The sequence below is a fragment of the Crocuta crocuta genome, unplaced genomic scaffold (genome assembly GCF_008692635.1).
Source record: "Crocuta crocuta isolate KB4526 unplaced genomic scaffold, BGI_CrCroc_1.0 scaffold158, whole genome shotgun sequence".
In the NCBI taxonomy this organism is placed as follows: Eukaryota; Metazoa; Chordata; class Mammalia; order Carnivora; family Hyaenidae; genus Crocuta; species Crocuta crocuta.
In genome coordinates this window covers 3401058-3420459 of record NW_027532590.1, presented here as the reverse complement: position 1 = coordinate 3420459, position 19402 = coordinate 3401058, and the positions used below count along the sequence as shown (strand labels likewise).

Genomic DNA, 19402 nt, shown 5'->3' with positions numbered 1-19402 from the left:
TTAATCTCAACTGTACCCATTATCATTTCTTAATTGGAATCCTAGAGTAGCCTCATAATTGGACCTCACATACTCCCTCTTGCTCTTGCACAATACATTCAGCAGAGTGAGCAACAGTGAGCTTTAAGAAATAAGGCAGATCATTATATCCCCCCATCTAAAATACTTAAAAGGCTCCGGTTGCACTAAAAATAGTAGCTGAGAAATCACCAACACCAACCTCTATATTCTGATCCCTGCCTATCTCTGGCTTCCTCTTTTGCCCTTCCCTCTGTCTTCATGAGGCCTCTGCCACAATGCCACAATGTATATGTAGCTGCATGAGCACAAAACATTATTTTGTTCTTCAGTACGGGCATAAAATGTGACATTACATTAAAGTGTTAATCATATGGCCATATAAAATATTAATTTACCAAATAGTTCCCATGTAAGAAGTAAGACCAAATATATACAAGCATACGTACATACATTGTGATTATCTCCTACCCCTACTAAAAAACACACTTACATATACTTGGCATTCCAAACTAATTTTTCAGTCCTGTCAAAGGCAAAATAAATTGCCAGTTATCACTGCTTTATCAAACCCGACTGACATGGCAAGATTAGAACAGAAAAACAGTGTGACTAAAAGCAGCCATTGAAAATTGAATATGCTGACATTAAAACAATTACTATGTAAATTGGTGCTTGGAAATGACTTATATGGATATGCTTTGTAGTATGCTTGTCACTAGCCAGATGCCAAGTTGACATTTTATTCTGCTGCTGTTGAGAATGGGGCTGAGAGAACTTTAGCTGAACCAAAATGCTTTCACAAGAAATCATACGATGAAAGCTAAAACAATATAAAGAAATGCCCCCTCCCACTTCTGAAATATGAGTGGTTTCCTTGAGAAGTTAAAAAAAAAATATGTAGTTGACTAAATATAACATACTTAGTTATTCTGATCGTCTTGGTTAGGAACCTTTTTAAAATAAACTTCACAGAATTAAACTATCTGAACTCTCATCTATCAGTAAAGCCATTTTATATGGCTTTTGATAGACGGAAGCAATAAATTACTTAGTAGGGTTCTCACCATGGTGCACCTACTTATAAATGTATCAGAACACAGCCAAAGTGTACTTTTATTATTTTTTTCTGTAGTAATAAAGTCAAACAAATTGTAGTATTTTGAATTGGTTTCCCTCCCACATACATTCTGATGACAGTGACTGATCCTAATGAAATTGACTGGACCTGAATTGGCACTATCTGTCTTCATCACCATTTCAGAGAATTACCGTGATTATTAAAGAATGGCCTAAAATCCCGGAGAATGTGGGCCCTAAAGGATATGAAAATATAATTCCTTATTGTAGTCATTATATGCAATAATATTTTAACATATTTAGCATTAAATAAAAATGTTTCAAGTTTCATATATTCTCATGTTAATCTGAAATATGTTAATATAATTAAAGAATCTTTAAAAGCATACAACAACTCCATTCTTCAGGTTATTTCATCAGCAAAGGTATGGTGAGTAATACTGGTACAGATGCTAATATTACTTGAACAAACCTCTCAACAAATATTAAGGACATATAGGGGTTAAGTCATATAAAAGCAAGATTGTTTTCCCCCTCTGGAAATTACTCTAAATGGAGGAAGACATAAACTCACCTACTTTTGAGGTCTCTCAACACAGTAATTTTAAACGCTAAGCCACATAAACGAACTCTCAATAAATTTCAATGGATTAAATTAACACTGAATATGTTCTGTGACCAAACCTGAATTAAATTAGAAATCTACAAAAATAATAAATGCAGAAAAGATGCAGATATTTAGAAATTGAATAATATTTTTATGAAAAACTCAGGTCAAATATTAAACTAGAAAAAATTAAAAATATTTAATATGAAATGATAATGAAAATATATACAAAAACATGTTTAAATGCTATACATATAAAGCAGTGCTTATAGGCAAATGTATAGCTTTAAACATTTAAATGTAGCAAGAAAAAATTTCATATTACTTATCTAAGTAAAATAAGTATAAAAGGAAATAATAAATCAATTATTGTCAAAAGGGAAAAATATAAATCCAAAATTTAGGACTTTGAATGGATCAATAAAATTTCTAAATCCTAAGCAAGTATTTCCAAGTAAAACCAAAAGAGAGAGAAACCACCAATTACCTTTATCAGTTATAAAACACTGAAAATCATTAAACCTCCATCAAATGTATAAATGTTAATGAAGGGGTGTTGTAAACATCATTATGCCAAAAATTTGATATTTAGATGAAATGTAAAATTTTCTTAAAAATCCAATGGACACTAAATAAAATGAAGAAGAAAATATGAAGATCCCTGAAGCTATAAAATATTTTAAGTTTGTAGGGTGCATGGGTGGCTCAGTGGGTTAAACATCAGAGTGCAGTTCAGGTCATGATGAAAGATCCCTGAAGCTATAAAATATTTTAAGTTTGTAGGGTGCCTGGGTGGCTCAGTGGGTTAAGCATCAGAATACAGTTCAGGTCATGATGATCTCATGGGTTCAAGCCCCAGGTCAGGCTCTGTGCTGACAGCTCAGAGCCTAGAGCCTCCTTCAGATTTTGTGTCTCCCTCTCTGTCCTTCCCCTGTTCAGGCTTTGTGCCTCTCTCTCGCACGCTCTCTCTCTCTCTCTCTCTCAAAAATAAATAAACACATAATAAAATTTAAAAAAATATATTTGATATTTGTAATTAAAGCATACTGACAGTGTTCTGGTCTCTGGGTAAGTTGGAGTCAACACATACATTCTCCTCACCTTGAATTCAACTCTAAAACCTAGACAGAAATGTAGCTTAACTGACTGAGAATGCTGAAGAAAAGCAATGGCAATAGGTGGAGGGAAGGACTTGAGCATTCCAAATAGCACTTAAAACAGTACTGAGTTCTTGTGTTTCTTAAAACATGTGTGAATGGAAAGCAAAATACAATATTTTCTGATGTGGTTTACAATGTACATAGATATAAGACAATTGCAGCCTAGAAGAGAGATTATAAAGGACCCTACATAGTAATAAAATTTCTGTATTAAGAGTAAAGTGGTAAAATATTAATTACAAATACACAGGAAAAATATGTTTTGTAATCCCTAAGGTAAGTACTAAAATATTATGCAAAGATATCATCAAAATAACAATGGATACATTGATATACAATGCTAAAAATGTATAAATAACTCAACAAATGCACAAATGGGGAAACCTAAGGGGAAAAAACCCAAAATAAACAGAAAACACTCCATCCGACAACAGCAGAATACATATCTTAAGTATTCATAAAACTATAATCAAAATAGACTGAATCCTGGGTCATAAAACAAATACCATGAATTTTAAATACTGAAATCTTATAAAATATATCTTCTGACCATAATATAACTTAATCAAAAGAAAATAACAGAAAGATAAGGCAATCAACAACATTTGTAAATTAAAAACATTTTTGACCAATCAGTGTGTCAGAAGGAAGTTTCAAGGGAAATTAGAAAATATTTTGAACACAAAAATAAATATTAAATTTTTCAAATATGTACTCCTATTCTTAGAATGACTATACTTCTGTCATTTACACTTCTGTCATTCAATGCTTGTAGAGGGAAAATAATCCTCAAGTCAATAATTTATTATTTTACCTTAAAAAACTGGAGAAAGAGCAGCAAAAGAAATCTAAAGAGTATATTTCTTATAATAATTGTGAATAGTCTTTATTTCCTTGAAGTTCTATTAACTTCTGCTTCATGTATTTGGATACTGTTATTAGGTGCCGCATTTTATAGTTTTGTCCTCTTGGCAAATTGATCCCTAATATGAAATGAACTTTTATGTTCTGGTCACATTTTTTTACTTTGAAATCTATTTTGTTGACTATAAAGCCAATTTAGCCTTCTTATTAGTGTTATCATGCTCTATCTTTTGTACATTTTCTTTTAAACTTACTTGCATCTTTATATTAAAAATGATTTTGGTGGAGGCAGCAGCTAGAACTCTGGAAATCTCTCTTGTGTGCATGTTTAGACCACTTACATGCAATGCAATTATTGATATGATTGGCTCAAATATACCATTTAACTCTTGCTTTTCTATTTTTACTAGTTAAACTTATTCTCCCTTTCTTCTGTCTGTACCTCCTTTCAGTTTAACCACATATTTAATTATTCCATTTAACTTTTTGAAAGGGCACAGTAGATGTAATTCTTTATTGTGTTATTTTAGGATTGATGGAATATAATATTAACTTATTAGTTTATCTTTAAGTAATATTAAATGTCTTGATTTATAGTATAACTAGAAAGGCATGCATCCATTTCTCCACTTCTGGCATTTATGCTATTGTTGCTAATACATTTTGCTTCAATTTCTGTTATAAATCTCAAAATTCATTGCTATCATTTTTGCTGTCCATGAATCAGTTATCTTTTAAAATAATAACTAAGCAGTCATTTTATTGTTTACTCTTATAATTACCATTTCTGTTATTTTTTCTTTTTTTGTCTCGATACAGATTCCCACTTAGTATAATTTTTCTGAAGGACTTCCTATAATATTTATCTTTATGCAGGTTTTCTGATGAATGAGTTTATTCAACATTTGCATATCTGAAAATGTTTTCATTTTGCCTTGTTTTAGAAATACATTTTCATTGACTAAGGAAAACTATTTTTATCTTTAATTTTTTTTCTGTACTTAAAAGATATTGCCCCACTTTCTCACTATTAAAAAAATGTTTTTTAATGTTTTTTTATTTCTGAGAGAGAGAGAGAGAGAGACAGTGTGAGCAGCGAAGGGTCAGAGAAAGAGGGAGACACAGAATCTGAAACAGGCTCCAGGCTCTGAGCTGGCTGTCAGCACAGAACCTGACATGGGGCTTGAACCCATGAGCCGTGAGATCATGACCTGAAGTCAGATGCTTAACCGACTGAGCCACCCAGGCTCCCCTCTTTCTCACTATTTTGTATTATATTTAACAGGAAGTGTGCTACCATTCTAGTCTGTGTTCCTCCAGACCTATATCTTTTTCCTAGCTGCTTTAAATATTGTCTTTTTATCACTTATTTTAACAATTTAATTATACCTGCTTATTTTATGCTGCTAAGAGTATAATGTTAGTGATCTAGATGGTCCAGTGATTCAGTGGTCCAGTCCCTTTTAGGGCCTGTATTCAAATGATAATTTATCATATTTTTTTGTTATAGACATTTATTCAGATTATTAAATGGTTTATTTCCAAATATATCTATGGAGAATAAATTGTATATTTCACAAAAATATTTGAGCTAATAAACTGATCACCTATCCCATTTAAAAATATTCATCTTTACATAATAATAATTGACTCAATTAATATGGAGATATCTAAAAGACCAAAGATAGAATGACAATGACATTTCTAAAATATTTTATAATCAGAAACGAAGAATATCGGTTCTAATCTTTGCTCTGCATTATCTAGCTGTGTGAGTTACAAATATTTTTCAAAAAAATATAAATTTGGGGCAGCTGGGTGGCTCAGTCAGTTAAGCATCCAACTCTTGATTTGGGCTCAGATCATGATCTCACAGTTCATAGAATCAAGCCCTGCATCTGCCTCTGAAATGACAGCACAGAGCCCACTTGGGATGCTCTCCCTCTCTCCCTGTCCCCCCTTCCATTCTCACCTGCACACACTCTCTCTCGCTCTGTCTCAAAATAGGTAAAATAAACTTTTCTTAAAAATGGTAAATTTTTATGTCAGGAATAGTGTCCCATTATCATACCACCTCTTCATCCAGTATACTGTTTGGCCACTTTGACTGTAAAATAATTTATGTTTAACTCTCCCAAACTCTTAAGAGCCTCAGTTCCCAATTAAATAAGGAATTAAACTTGATGATTTCTGAAATGTACCTGCAGCTCTAAAATGTGGTTGTAGCTATGTTTCTGTAGATTCAGGGCCTTAATTAAATGTTATAACTGTTTTTGTCTATGAAGAAATTAAAGAGATTTAATTACATCTAATCTAAATGTAGTCTTAACAGGTAATTTCTATTTTTCCTTTTTCCTTTTTTTTTTAATTAAAAAAAAAGCAGAAGACTAAAATAGCTGTGTTCATTAGTATTATTTGCCAGATATTTCTGATTATATTTCTTCTGGACCATATAGGATTCTACTTCTTGAGCCTTTGTGCTGTGTGACTAATTCTGACCAATGAGTTGTAAGTAGAAACCAAAATGTCATTTTAGAGACAGACCATTTATTAACCAGCTTGAGACCCATTCGTGTTCTCATTTACCTCTGGCAGAGTGATTAACTGTGGTAAAAATGTTGGCTGTTTGCAGTGACTGCATTGAGCAGAGAGTCTCCTGCCTAAACAGTGGTGAACAAGGCAAGCAGCATGGTAGAAATTCATTGTTTGAACCATTGGGATTTGGGGTTGCTTATGACCCCACTGTAACATCCTGCCTGCTAGATTTAATATAAGCAGATAGAAAATAAACAACCAAACAAAAAACAAAGACATACTTTAAAGAAACTCATAGAATGAGCTATAGATTGAAATCTGTAAGAACTTTCACCCAAACATTTTACTCAAATCTTGCAATCCAAGAGTTTGAATCTTAAAAATGTGTGTTTTTACAGTATAGACAAAACTAAACATTCAGCCTTAGGCAGTAAGAAGGAATGTTTAGGTGATGGTGAGGAGAATGTGAGGGTCTTAGGAACCTCAAATACAAGTTTAGCTAAATGCCCACAGCAAAAAATACTAACATCTGTTGCATGCATAATCAAATAACTGTTTAAAAATACACAAATCTTAATAAGTCTGGCACTTATTTTATATATCTGCAATTAAAATTTATTGTTTGGCCTGTTGTTGAAAGAACAACTTTTTTTTGTAAAACCCATGAAATTATAAAGATAAATTAGTGTAAATATGAAAGAAATGATATTGTATTTAAAATAAGCAATGTTGTTAAACCAAGAATAATTTTTAAATCTCTCAGTTTAACAAATACCAGTAGAGACTAGCAGAAAATTTTTGTGTATTTTGTCTGGAGAAAATAGAAGAGTATGAAAAAGATTCTATTTTCATTAATGGAAGTAGTTTAGTAAAATATTTATACATTAAATTTTTAGCTTTGTGAAATGCCTTCATGATGTGTCTCTTCTCTCAAGTAACTTTTTAAAGAATTTAAACTATTTCTTTTGTCTCTGGTACATTTAAAATTTGAAGAGTGTTTTTACTATCTATTTAGATAAATTAACTTAACAAAAAGATGTTATGTAACATCTCTTAACTTAATGGCTCATCTCTAAGCCATTCTTAAACACTACGTTAATTTTATGCAAATGCTTATTTTAAAATAACACAATATAAAATGCAATAATTACAGGCATTTTCATTCATATTCCTATAAACTTAATGTGACAAATGGTTTAATTGCTCCCTATTTTCTTTTTGTAAATTTATTACCTATCTGTAACCATAAACATATAAATCGTGTTTGACTTCTTTTACTTATTTGTTCAGCACAGTCCATATTACCACATTGTCTTTATATTTAACATACTTCCATTCTCAACCTGCTTTGAGATTAAGCCTAAAATACACAGGTCTCAGATTCTTAATAAAGCCCTGGCTGTGCTTCAGTATTTCTAGTAATGCTGAGGACCAGTCATCTAGAACACAACTCCTTGAATCCAGTGGCTGAGGTTGGGAGTGAATTTGATTTTGTTTGGAGCAGGGTAAGTACTAGAATGACTAAATATAATTCAATCAGACTAAACCCTGTCACAAAGAGGCTGGTTTATCCCAGAGTAAACATCAGATCAGCGCCCTCATTACCTTTTGCCAAAACTATTATAATCTCCAGTCATTCTGCCTTGTCTCTGCTGTCTCCATTGTCTGCCCTGCTGCCAGAAGAATATGTAAACATGGTCCTGTCTTCCTCGTCACTAACAACATGTGAAATATTGCACACTGACTTCAGGCTAACGTCCACATTCCTTAGAATCACTTTAAAGATCCTACATGATCTGTTCTTCACATACAGACTCATCTATAAAGACTTCCCTAATTCTTTTAGACAAAGTTAGTCATACTTCCTTTGGGCTCTGACTGCTCTATGCCATCTATTATGTCACTTGTCTCACTTGAGTCAAATCATTTTCTATATCTGCCTACTGGCCTGTGAATCCTTAAGGGAAGAAACCGAAATGGACTCATCTTCATATCTGAAGTGTCTCTCACTTTCCCTCATGCAGTTGCTGTCTTTCCTAGTTTCCTACCTCCTACTGTAGAGGACTTGACAGGTAAAATAACAATTAAAAAAAAAAACAGTTAACAGCAATAACAATAATGATATTATTTATCAAACCCTTCCTAGTATCAGATATGATATTGTACTCAGCTCTTTCCATGGATTGTGTAACTCAGTTCTCATGAATGCATTATGAAAAAGGGTTTTTGTTTTTGTTTTTTCACCCTTGCATGGCCCCACAGAAGAGAACTAGTCTTCCAGAAGTTATAACTTGCCCTTTGTCACCCAGGTGGAAGGGGCAAAGTCATCAGTGTGAACCTAGATAGTCTGATGTATAAAGTCTGATTTTTCAGTATGAGAAAGGTTTATCAGCACAAGATATTAGTGACTTTTCAATGTGGTCTAATTTATCAAAATAAATTACATTCATGTAAAGGAGCTAACCTTATTCCTAATAGTCTGCTAATTCAAATAAGGCTGTTTTTATATGCACACTGTGCAAAATCCTTAGAGTTGTATTTTATAGGCATGGGGAAGACCCTGAGGAGAGCTTCATCAATAATAAGTTGAAAGAAATAATAAAATATATGTATAATACTTTTTTTAAAAACCCATAATTTTGAAATATCTCCAGATGTAACCAACTGTAAGCTTCATAATACAGCAAAAGTCATGTTTCTTAAAGAATTTTGACCATCATTGTGGGAGGAGGATGGGCTAAATGGGTAAGGAGCATTAAAGAATCCACTCCTGAAATAATTGTTCTACTATATACTAACTAACTTGGATGCAAATTTTAAAAAATAAATAAAAAATGAATTTTGACCATCATTTTATATTGAAGAGACTGTTTTTGACAAGTGCAGTATAATTTATATGCCTGTGTCTAGGCATATGACAGGCTAGAAGTTCCCCCTTAAAAGCAGACTCTGAGATAAAATTTTGAGTGTAGTAATTTTTACATTTTTAACCCTTGCAGTCCTTAGGTGGGCTCCTCACACACTGTGATTTTACATCAGTCTGTATTTTTTTAAATATACTTTATTGTCACATTGACTAACATACAGTGTGTAAAGTGTGGTCTTGGTTTTTGAGGTGGATTCCCGTGGTTCATCGGTTACATACAATGCCCAGTGCTCATCCCAGCAAGTCCCCTCCTCAATGCCCATCACCCGTTTTCCTCTCTCCCCAACCCTCCCATCAACCTTCAGTGTGTTCTCTGTATTTAAGAGTCTCTTATGGTTTGCCTCCCTCCCTCTGTGTTTCATAAGATCAATTCCTAGTGTCCAAAACATGGGAGTCCTCCTTAAACTACTTCTCCCCATTACCAAGTCATGTCAGCTCTATTCCTAAATATATGTTGAACCTGTCTTTGCGGACCACCTCCAGCTCTCACTTGAATTTCAGTAACACTTTCCAAGTTGGTTCAGGCGGCTCTCTTACATGTCCTATAGCACCCTATTAAACTTCTACAGTATCATCTTAGGTTTAAAATTGTAACTGTCTATTTACCATTCTATATCTCCCATCTTATTATAAACCTCTTGAAGTCAGGGACTAGGTTTTGTTCATTGTTTTATTTCCATTTTGGATCCTGGCTTCTGTCAAACCTCAGGCAAGATCATTGTGACCTGACAAATGAGTAGAAGAGATCTTTTCACTTATGTGCAGTAATAGTTTGAGCTCACAGAGATAGAAATTATTGAAAACATTTTTATGAGGGAAAGACTTATTTGCATACAATCAGTCTTGCATCCTTTTGTGTCTGCCCATTTTCCAAATAGATTGTATACAGCTGTTAAATGTGTCTATTGATTGCTTATAGGGTATTGCTCTGAGTGCAATTCTTATTTAATTAATAAGCAAGTGATATGTATAATGTCTCATCTTAATGATTAAAAACTAATTTGCCTTTTTGGGAATATCAGTTGCATTCCTAGAGCATTGTTAGGTATGATGGTTTACACAAGTAGGTGAAATTATCCTGAATATTGATATAGTGAAGCTTGGGCCTTTGGCTTTGTTAAGAATGGATAACTTTATATAACTATAACAAGGTGTGTTGAATTAGTTAAGCACTCTTTTCCAGACTTGTGCAATTCATGTGAAAGCATCCACCTCACAATAGTTTCTTAGAAATCACTGTTTCATATGCTATTATATATTTTTCAACCATTTTGTTTGATCCTAAAATGAATTTGAGGTTTTCTTTTCTAGCATTTAATGCCCATTCATGGTACTATTTTAATTTTCCTTTCCTAATTCTTTTCATTCTATTTTAAAACATCAAAATCTACTTGTTTTATATTGTTATAAATAATAAATGCTGAGATTAAATAATAATATAGGGACAAAATAAAAAATGAAATGTTTATATTTGTATATTCAAATTATATACCTAAATTTTTAATTTTATTTTATTTCCTAGGATAGTTAATTTTGTTGGCTTCAATTACATTGTCATGTTTTCCCAAGCCTGAGGCAACATCTCTTGCTGCAGATCCATAGCAGCATTTAATAAATCTCATTGATATAATTGTAAAACAAAGTGTTGAAATGACTGGAAAAGTATTTTAAGTAATGTTTTGAATATTCTGGTGCATTTCTATGCATCTTGGTAGAATCTAAGCAACTTCAAATCCTGCTACGTTTTTTTTTTTTGTTTTCCTCCTCTAAACGAAATAGTAGCCAGTGTCCTGGCAAAAGCTGAAGCCTTAGATGTGTCTGCATTTAAATGGAAACTGCCTGTTACTAGATTTCCACTCTCTTTTTTTTGTTTTCAGGTTATTCATACCAGGAAAATCATTGAATCTGATAATTGATTGAAATTTTGACCTATTTTAGTTTTGAAGTAACTCAGATTTCACAAACTTAGATGAATTCATCATCCTCAACAAAGCTTAGACAACCTGCTGAGCTAGGAATTACGTGAGATTTGAGATCAGGTTCCTGCCTTCAGGTGGCTTATAAATTAATTAAAAAAATCGTAAATACGCAAAAATAGCAATTACACATAGTAAATCACTTTTAACTATGCCCAAAGTTAAAGTCTACATTCTTTTTGGTATCTTGGATTTGTTTCACAATGAATAAAGCTACATGATTTTTCTTGTTAAAATTTCCACTAGAAATGTGATAATGTCTGTTTTGGATCTTACTGTAATCTTATTGTATGATTGTATCAGCATATGCTTATTTAAGATTAAATCTTCATTTATTTCGTTGTTAAGACTATGTTTTCCTTGTAGAGCTTAAATGTTGTCCAGCCGCTGAAATATACCACCACCAAAATGATTAACTAAGCATAATTATTATAGAAGTTAGATTTCCAGAACTTCCCGGGAAACCCATTTAAACCTAAACCATGTGCTAAGTGGAAACAATTTTAACTCACAAACCGTGTTCTTATTACAATTAGGTAACAATAGGAAACATTAACAAGACCATAATGTTTCAATACACTTCTTAACTAGTATTTGAGTCCCTGATACATAAAAAGGATAACTAATTATTTGATTAAGAGCACATTTGAAAGGGATCATTAATGAATTCCATGAATGAACAGAGTAATTATTTTTATGTACAAGCTCTGATTGGACAAGTATTAGACAAAGGATAGTATTCACAGATGTTGGATAACATAGTAAATTGCGGTATGCGATATATAGTTTTGCATTTGACATTGCTTTATCTTCCTCTGTCATCTCCAGTTGTAAGCACAAGATGTACCTGGAAAGTCTGCCAAACACCAGCATCATTATCCCATTTCATAATGAAGGTTGGACTTCACTCCTGCGTACTATCCACAGTATAATTAACCGAACCCCAGAGAGTCTGATAGCAGAAATCATTCTAGTAGATGACTTCAGTGATAGAGGTAAGATACAGTTAATGATATTTTATCTGATTCTGTTATTACCTATATAATCATTACAGGCTTTAAAAAATGCCAGAAGATTATTGTGATATTTCTTTCTGACTCTATCTGAAAGATGATTGTAAAGTTTTGTCTATGTTGTGATTTCATAAAATGTTGGCCAAATGGGAAAGAAACTGAATGAGAAGGCATTGGTGTCATTTGTGGAAATATAAGAAACTTGCATTACATTTCTGTTGTAAATTAGATAGGTGCTGGCAAAATGCCCCAAATTCTACTTTCAGCTTCAGGACAAACACTCCAAAATATGCTATTGTAAGTACATATGAATGGGGAAATATTCCAGTAGATTTGTAAAATCTGTTCTTGTTTCTGAAAAGCATCTGCTCTATTGTTTACCAGTATGATACGCTCTCTAGGCTATGCCTGTATTATTTCATAAACACTAGAAATTATAAGTAACACAAATATTTTTATTTGGTAATTCTAGCTATTTTATCATAGATGAACAATAAACCAAAACGTCTGGTATGTATTAGAAAATTTGACATAAGCTCTAATATTTCTACCATTCTGAGAAACATCATGTGTTTTATAAGACAGAGGAATAAAATTTTAGAAAGTTTGTTGAGATTAGGACTTCATTAATCATATTTGGTCTAAATGTGAGAATTGGTAGTTCTAGAAGAAAAGTAAAGTTTCTCTTTTTTGGCTGATGTGAGTGGACAGGAAGAACCGTTTTCTAATGATGTTCGTCTATTTGGGAATGCAGTGTTCTACCTTATATTTCATTGCATAAGGAGCTCTGCTTAACTGTACTGTATATCTGTAAGAAAAATGGCAGTAAAAGAGTTTAATTGCCTATTATTCTTATGCTTCACAAAAGAAAACATCTTGAAACCAAGTGGGTTAATTAAAGCTTTGGAAATTTCATTTGCAAAAAAAAAAAAAAAGGTACTTTCTTCATAGTATCCAAAAATTCTGTTAAAATAAAATTGCTCAGTGTGTTAGTCTTTAAGATTTCTTTAACAGAGTTCCCGTCCTGAATGATATACTTCCAATATAAGTCATGATTGAACTAATAATAATGTGTGTCGAAATTTACGTGACAAAAATGAGGTTGTCTAACATCATTCCATTAAAATAGTAAACTATTAATCTGGTAATTTAGGTTGATTTCAAAGTAATTTTTGCCTTGTGCTGCTTAGGAAGTTTTGCCCTCAACCCTACCCAAGAATGGAAGCCAGTATCTAAAACTGAAATTTGTAATTGGTACCTTAAAAACTTAATTTAAATAACACATTAATCTCTTTTTTTTCTAACTGAGATTGGTTATTTCAAAGTAGTTATCGATACCTCAGGCTAAAAATAAGCATTTAATGTGTTACAGCTAAAACTTTAAACTTTGTTTTTAAATAAAAGAATGAAAAAGGGGAAGAAAGATCTGGGACTGCACATCACCAAATAAATGGTCTTTTGTGGTTGACTGGTACTAAGAGAAATAAGATAGTGTATCTGTGGAGCATTTTCTACATAATTAACTTTGTCTTGGTAAACTGTTTATTACAGCAGAATTTTGACCTGAGGGTAATATAGTAGGAAACATTTGGTAGCAGAAAATTGTGGTTTATAGAGCACTTTTTGCTGAATGTTCTCAGAGGCATTTTTCAACTGAACATCTTTAAAGAAAGAGAAAATAGTGGCATCTGCATTTGTCTTGACTTCAATTCTCTGTCATCTTTTGTACAGTAGGACCTTTGACTACCCTACTGCATATAATGTTACCTGGGAAGTAAGTGACAGAAGAATGTCAGTGTAATTAGTGTTAGAGAAGTAGGACAACAGAAAAAAAGAATATTCGGGGTAGTAATGGTGATTTTGAGTTTTCTATTGGACATTTTTAAAGATAATGATTATTTTAATGTTTCGTTAAGTCTTTAGGTATTGCATGCCTGTAAACTATCAAGTTGAGAGTATTATTTTATGATCATTAAAACTTCAAAAGGTTACATTTTTTTAATATTGCTTTTCATAGTGTTAAGCTGTCAATATGTGTAAAAGTAAACTTTGAAAGAAATAAGTGATAAAAATAGTTCTATAATCTTTTAGAATACTTCCTAATTCTAAGGTTGCATGGAACAGGAAAGACTCTCCCTCCAAATTTTTGTTTTAATTAAAAAAAAATCTCATATGAAAAAATTTGAGGGTTTAGGTGGATTTAAGAATCATCAGTCCTACTTCCTGGATTATGGGAAATCAGAAAATTAACATGACAAACACAATTTAGAATTCTAACATCAACTGCTAACTATATGACATCAGATTAATGAGTTCTGTGTCTTAGATTTTTTTTTTTTATCAAAATGGAGATAAGTCCTTAGTTATCTAAGTAATTCCTCATAGAGAGGGCAGGGTGGAGAGCTGCCTTAGACAGTTGAGCAAATGTGCACTGCAATGTAGATTAATCGCTCTCAACTATCTATTTCTACTCATCAGATACTCTCCTACCATTATAATATAAATTGTCTCCATAGTTTTTATGGCGATCTTCTCAATTTAATCATCTATCCATCCACCCATCCATCCACCCATCCATCCATCCATCCATCCACCTATCATCTCCTGAAGGAACAGAAGTCAGAGGGGTTATGAAGACAAATTGTGGTAATTTATAGCATGTTAGAAAAATTAAGACTGCTTTAACATTTAAAAAATCAAATTTTACGAATAAGCAAGTAACCTACTACAGGTGGAAGAAAACTTACATTGTAGAGGTTTATCAAAAGGAGGATAAAACCAGCATGTTACCTACCTATATATAGGAAATGCCTTACCTAAGTGTTTATCAAAATTCCTTTCAAGTTTATTCTCTCTATTATATGAGAAGGAAGATATCTTAAGACACCTCTTGTTTACAGAGCCTCTAAGACAGATGATTTTGCTGCTCCTTTTTATTCTGATGCTATCTCTAGCCATGCCATTAAAAATTGCCATACTTCAAAGTATACTTATACATTCTTTTAGACAACACAGAAATTGTAAGCCTGTAACAGGTAGAGTCTTTTTCACCAATTCTTTAAAAATCAAACTAAGTAGGTCAGACAAAATTTAAAGTCTAGGAAGATAAGGAGTTTTCACTTCCTTTAGGAAATTATTTCTGAACTGTTTTACTTTATATTTATTTTCAGAACTCTATTCCAGTTTCAAGTCTGTTCAGTGTATCTAGACACCTTTGCACTATGGGCTCTTCTTCTGGATATTCTGCAATGTCTTTTGGCCGAAGGCAATAAAATTTTGACAAGACTTAATCAAATAGTACTGCTTTATATTTTATGTCCTCAAGGTCAATAGAATAGCTACATATGCAAAAAATAAAATAAAATAAAATAAAGAAAAAGGAAAAAATAAAGAAAAAGAAAAAAGCCAACATGTTGTCTATTTTAATAGCACACGTTTAGTATCACTTGGAATTCAGAGTTCCAAAAAATACAAACACTCTAGTCATTGGCAAGTTCTGTGGTAGTTATTTTCATAGCAATAGAGGAAAGAAACACTAAAATATTTCATAATTATAAAATAATTATGAATATTACAAAGTGATTTTTAAAAATCTGCTTGATGAGGGTTGATCCATTATCAAAATTAAATAACAAAAAGTACACACCCTCTTCCAGCCTTTCTCAGTTTACATATTCTTCCTAAAGCAAGCTTGGGAAACAGGGTATTGCTTCAGCCTCCTATCATAAGCCCTCTGTTTATGAAGGCACAGGTCTGCAGGTAAGTTTTCCACAACATTATGTTTTTGCTACCTGAAGCTTACCAAAGTTAGTGAATGTGATTTTTTTTTTCCAGTAAGCTCTCAGAAATACATTTAACAACTTAACTTGAGGCCTATAACAAGGCCTCATGATGACTTTAAAGCAGGACTAATCCTGGGCTTATCTCCAAATTCCAGGCAACCTTAACAGCAACCACATGGAAAAATGTTGAAATGTGTGAAATAAGCTGGGGCTTAACCTCAGAGATAGGGCATATTTGAACCTGACAATTCTCTAAACTTTATGTGCTTAGATGAATGCAAGTTCACATTTAGGATAGTCACAGGAGAGTTGCTGACACCTTTCCCTTATGCAAGTATGGGGGTACAGCTGGGTGGAGGTACACTGGGTACAACTGTGCACTGGGTACACACACGCAAAACAGGTGCACACACACTCATTCCCTCTTGCCCCTGCTGATTCCAGAGTCGGTCAGGAAAGGTAGGAGTTGAGTATTTCACATTCACAAAGATCTGCTTTGTCCCATGTACTAGTTAGAAGGAAAATCCGAAACTAGAGACTATCCTCCCAATCTGGCAAAGCCAGCAACTTTAAGAAACCCAGTGTACTTTTCTGTAGATAGCATAAATCCTTGTTCCTCGAAGTGTGGTCCATGGACCAGCAGCATCAGCACCACAATGAAAGCTTATTAGCAATGCAGATTCTTAGGCCCCATCCAAATATATCAAAATCTCTATTTCAACATGATCTTTGTGTACTTTTTATATGAAAGCTTCAGAATAACTTTCATACATTTCAGAATTGGGGTTGAAGCTTCATTGAGTAATATGGATGCATAAATAGCATGATTTCAAAATGTCCTGTTTTCTATGTATCTTATTATAAACAAATTTTTCTATTTTTATTGCCAACTATGCAATTGATATTGGATTTATAAATCTGTAAGGAAACATTGGGATGGAAATCCTATAACATTATCTCTGCATTATTTTTGATACTAATTTTACATTTGTTATTACATTTCTTTGATAGATTTTGGCATTTTCACAAATTTGTAGACATTTCCTCTGCCTTCTGATGAATTCATTTTATAGCATTTTCTGTTTACTTTTAGGTTATTGCCATTCTTCCCTCTCGCCAATTTTCCTTCTCTTCCTAGCATTTTGTAGATCTGTTTTGCATTGGATTCATTCAATAATTTTCAGGCCAAGTTCAGAAAGTGGAAAAGAAATATATATTTGTATATCTATAATATATATTGAAATACTTACATAAAAATATATATTATCAACCAATAGCAAAGCAATTTCTGTAAGGATCCATATTGCCATAAAATCTCAAATTCCTCACATGGTTTAAAGTGTTTATAAATCTTTAAAATAGTGAGACTATTTTAACCTCACAAATGGTAATGATGAGCCTTGAATTTGGCTCTATTTTTCTCAAATAGTCTCCAAGTGTACATTAAGACAAGTTTCCATAAGCAGACAAATCAGCACATGTTTTACAACTATCTGAAGTTGGAAGATATCATCAGTGTGAAAAGGTCATAAAGTAGATAAAGAATTGTAGTGCATTTCTATTTTATATGATAAAATAGTAACACTAAAGTGCATATAAGATTCTTAGATGACAGTCAACAAAAATGTTTTAGTGCTGGCATTCCCTCAGATACTTCACTAGGCTATGACACATGTGATTTTTATGTCTCAGGTTTATTAAGAACTAGTCACTGGGATGCATCCTGGAATTGTTTAGATTTAAAATTCATATTTTAAACTGTAAGGATAATTGTACTTTAAAATAAAGATTCAGTTTTAAATACTACTAATAAAATGCTGTAAATACAATTGTGCATTTTTCTATTTAGAAATTCAGCATCACCTGCTGAAGAGTGGAAAGAAAGCTGTTCTGATTTCTGCTGATAAATTTGAATATCATATTGTATAATGACAAAATATATAGTTTTAATAAAATAGTTCTGTTTACCAATTAGTTTAGCATTTGTGGTTGAAAGGGAGTCAAAACATAGAGTGGCACCATATCCCAGGGTCATAAATATGAATGTAAAACAGTAATGTGTTCTCAAGGTCAGAGGAAAATGAGCATATAAAACGACAAGAGTAAGTTTTGGAAGTTACATGATACAAAATTAACTCATAAAAAATCTTTTTGTATTCATAAAAGAGGATTGTTACCACCAGTGGCAGAATATGCTTTGATAGAATCTGTCTCAGCAGGCAAAACACTTAAAGATTTCTATCTCTCTACTTTTAAATTTAAAAACCCATCTCACATGATGTCCATATAAACAATTTAGATGACTAAAATAATGAGAGATGTGTTCTTGGTGAGCCTTACCTTCGCCTTAATGTTTAAAGTAGCATTTTGTTGTCTCCTTTTTCTCCTCAATAGCAAATGTGAATAATCTCTCCAGTCTTCAGGAATGTTACTGAGGGTTATACACACATTGACAGTCGTCACAATTACTACTAGAATCGTTTATTTATCTAGCAGAGGCCTATTTGTTTTGCAGATTAAAATAAAGGACCTTGAGATACTATAAAAGTATATGTTACTTTATTCTTAATGAATTTATAACACTAGCACTGGTAGGTTCAGAGCACTACAAAAGATTCTTGCAGGGATTATATTCTTTGGACTTTGAAAGAAAGTAACAGTATACCTAAGTGTGATTTAATTAGTTTCATTTTCAGTAGGATTTATATTTAATTTACAAAGGTATGCTTGTGGAAACTTCAGTTCAAATAGATACTTTATGTAGTTAGTTTTGACAAAAAGTATTTTTAAACGTTCTGCTGTAGAATGTGAGTGTAGTTTGATAGAATGTAGTCATCAGAATGAAAGGCTTTTTGGCTAATTTTGAACATAAAAATAAATATTTTAGAAAATGTATGATAGAATGAAAGGTCAAACTAAGTTTCATTGTCTGGTTGGACTTAATGTTAGATATCACATATAATATTAGAACAAATTTCACAACTGAAACTTGTGTTATTACGACTTTCTTTTCCTTTGTCATTAAAAAATATTTTATGTACTTAAATGAATGAAATAAACAAATTAAAACTATAGCTCTACCATACCATCCCTCTATGTAAGTCAACCTTGGGGTTATAATCTTTATATTTGCTTTATGATTCTTTCTTAAGTTATTTTAATATTTTTTGTATTTTGAAGTCCTGATAAATCTGAACTGTCATTTTTCTATCATTTTGTTCTCTTCTTAAACATTAACTTGAAACATAAGAATTTTTTTGTAGCACATTAAGGGGCTAAATGAGAATTTACATATATATCATCCTTTATATATATATATAATATATATATGTTTTATATATATATTATATATATAAATCCTTTATATAATATATATAAATATATATACTATATATAAATCCTTTATATATTATATATAAATATATATTATATATATAAATC

The 19402-nt window shown here is 32.2% G+C and overlaps 1 protein-coding gene across 1 annotated transcript in view; it reads left to right on the top strand.

Moving 5' to 3' along the window:
* The window catches only part of GALNTL6 (polypeptide N-acetylgalactosaminyltransferase like 6), a 1147170-nt gene that overhangs the window by 483510 nt on the left and 644258 nt on the right, over nucleotides 1-19402 (top strand). Inside the window, exon 4 of the mRNA XM_077779662.1 lies at nucleotides 11995-12161. Coding sequence (XP_077635788.1) covers nucleotides 11995-12161 — 167 coding nt within the window. The remainder of the gene's footprint in view (nucleotides 1-11994; nucleotides 12162-19402) is intronic.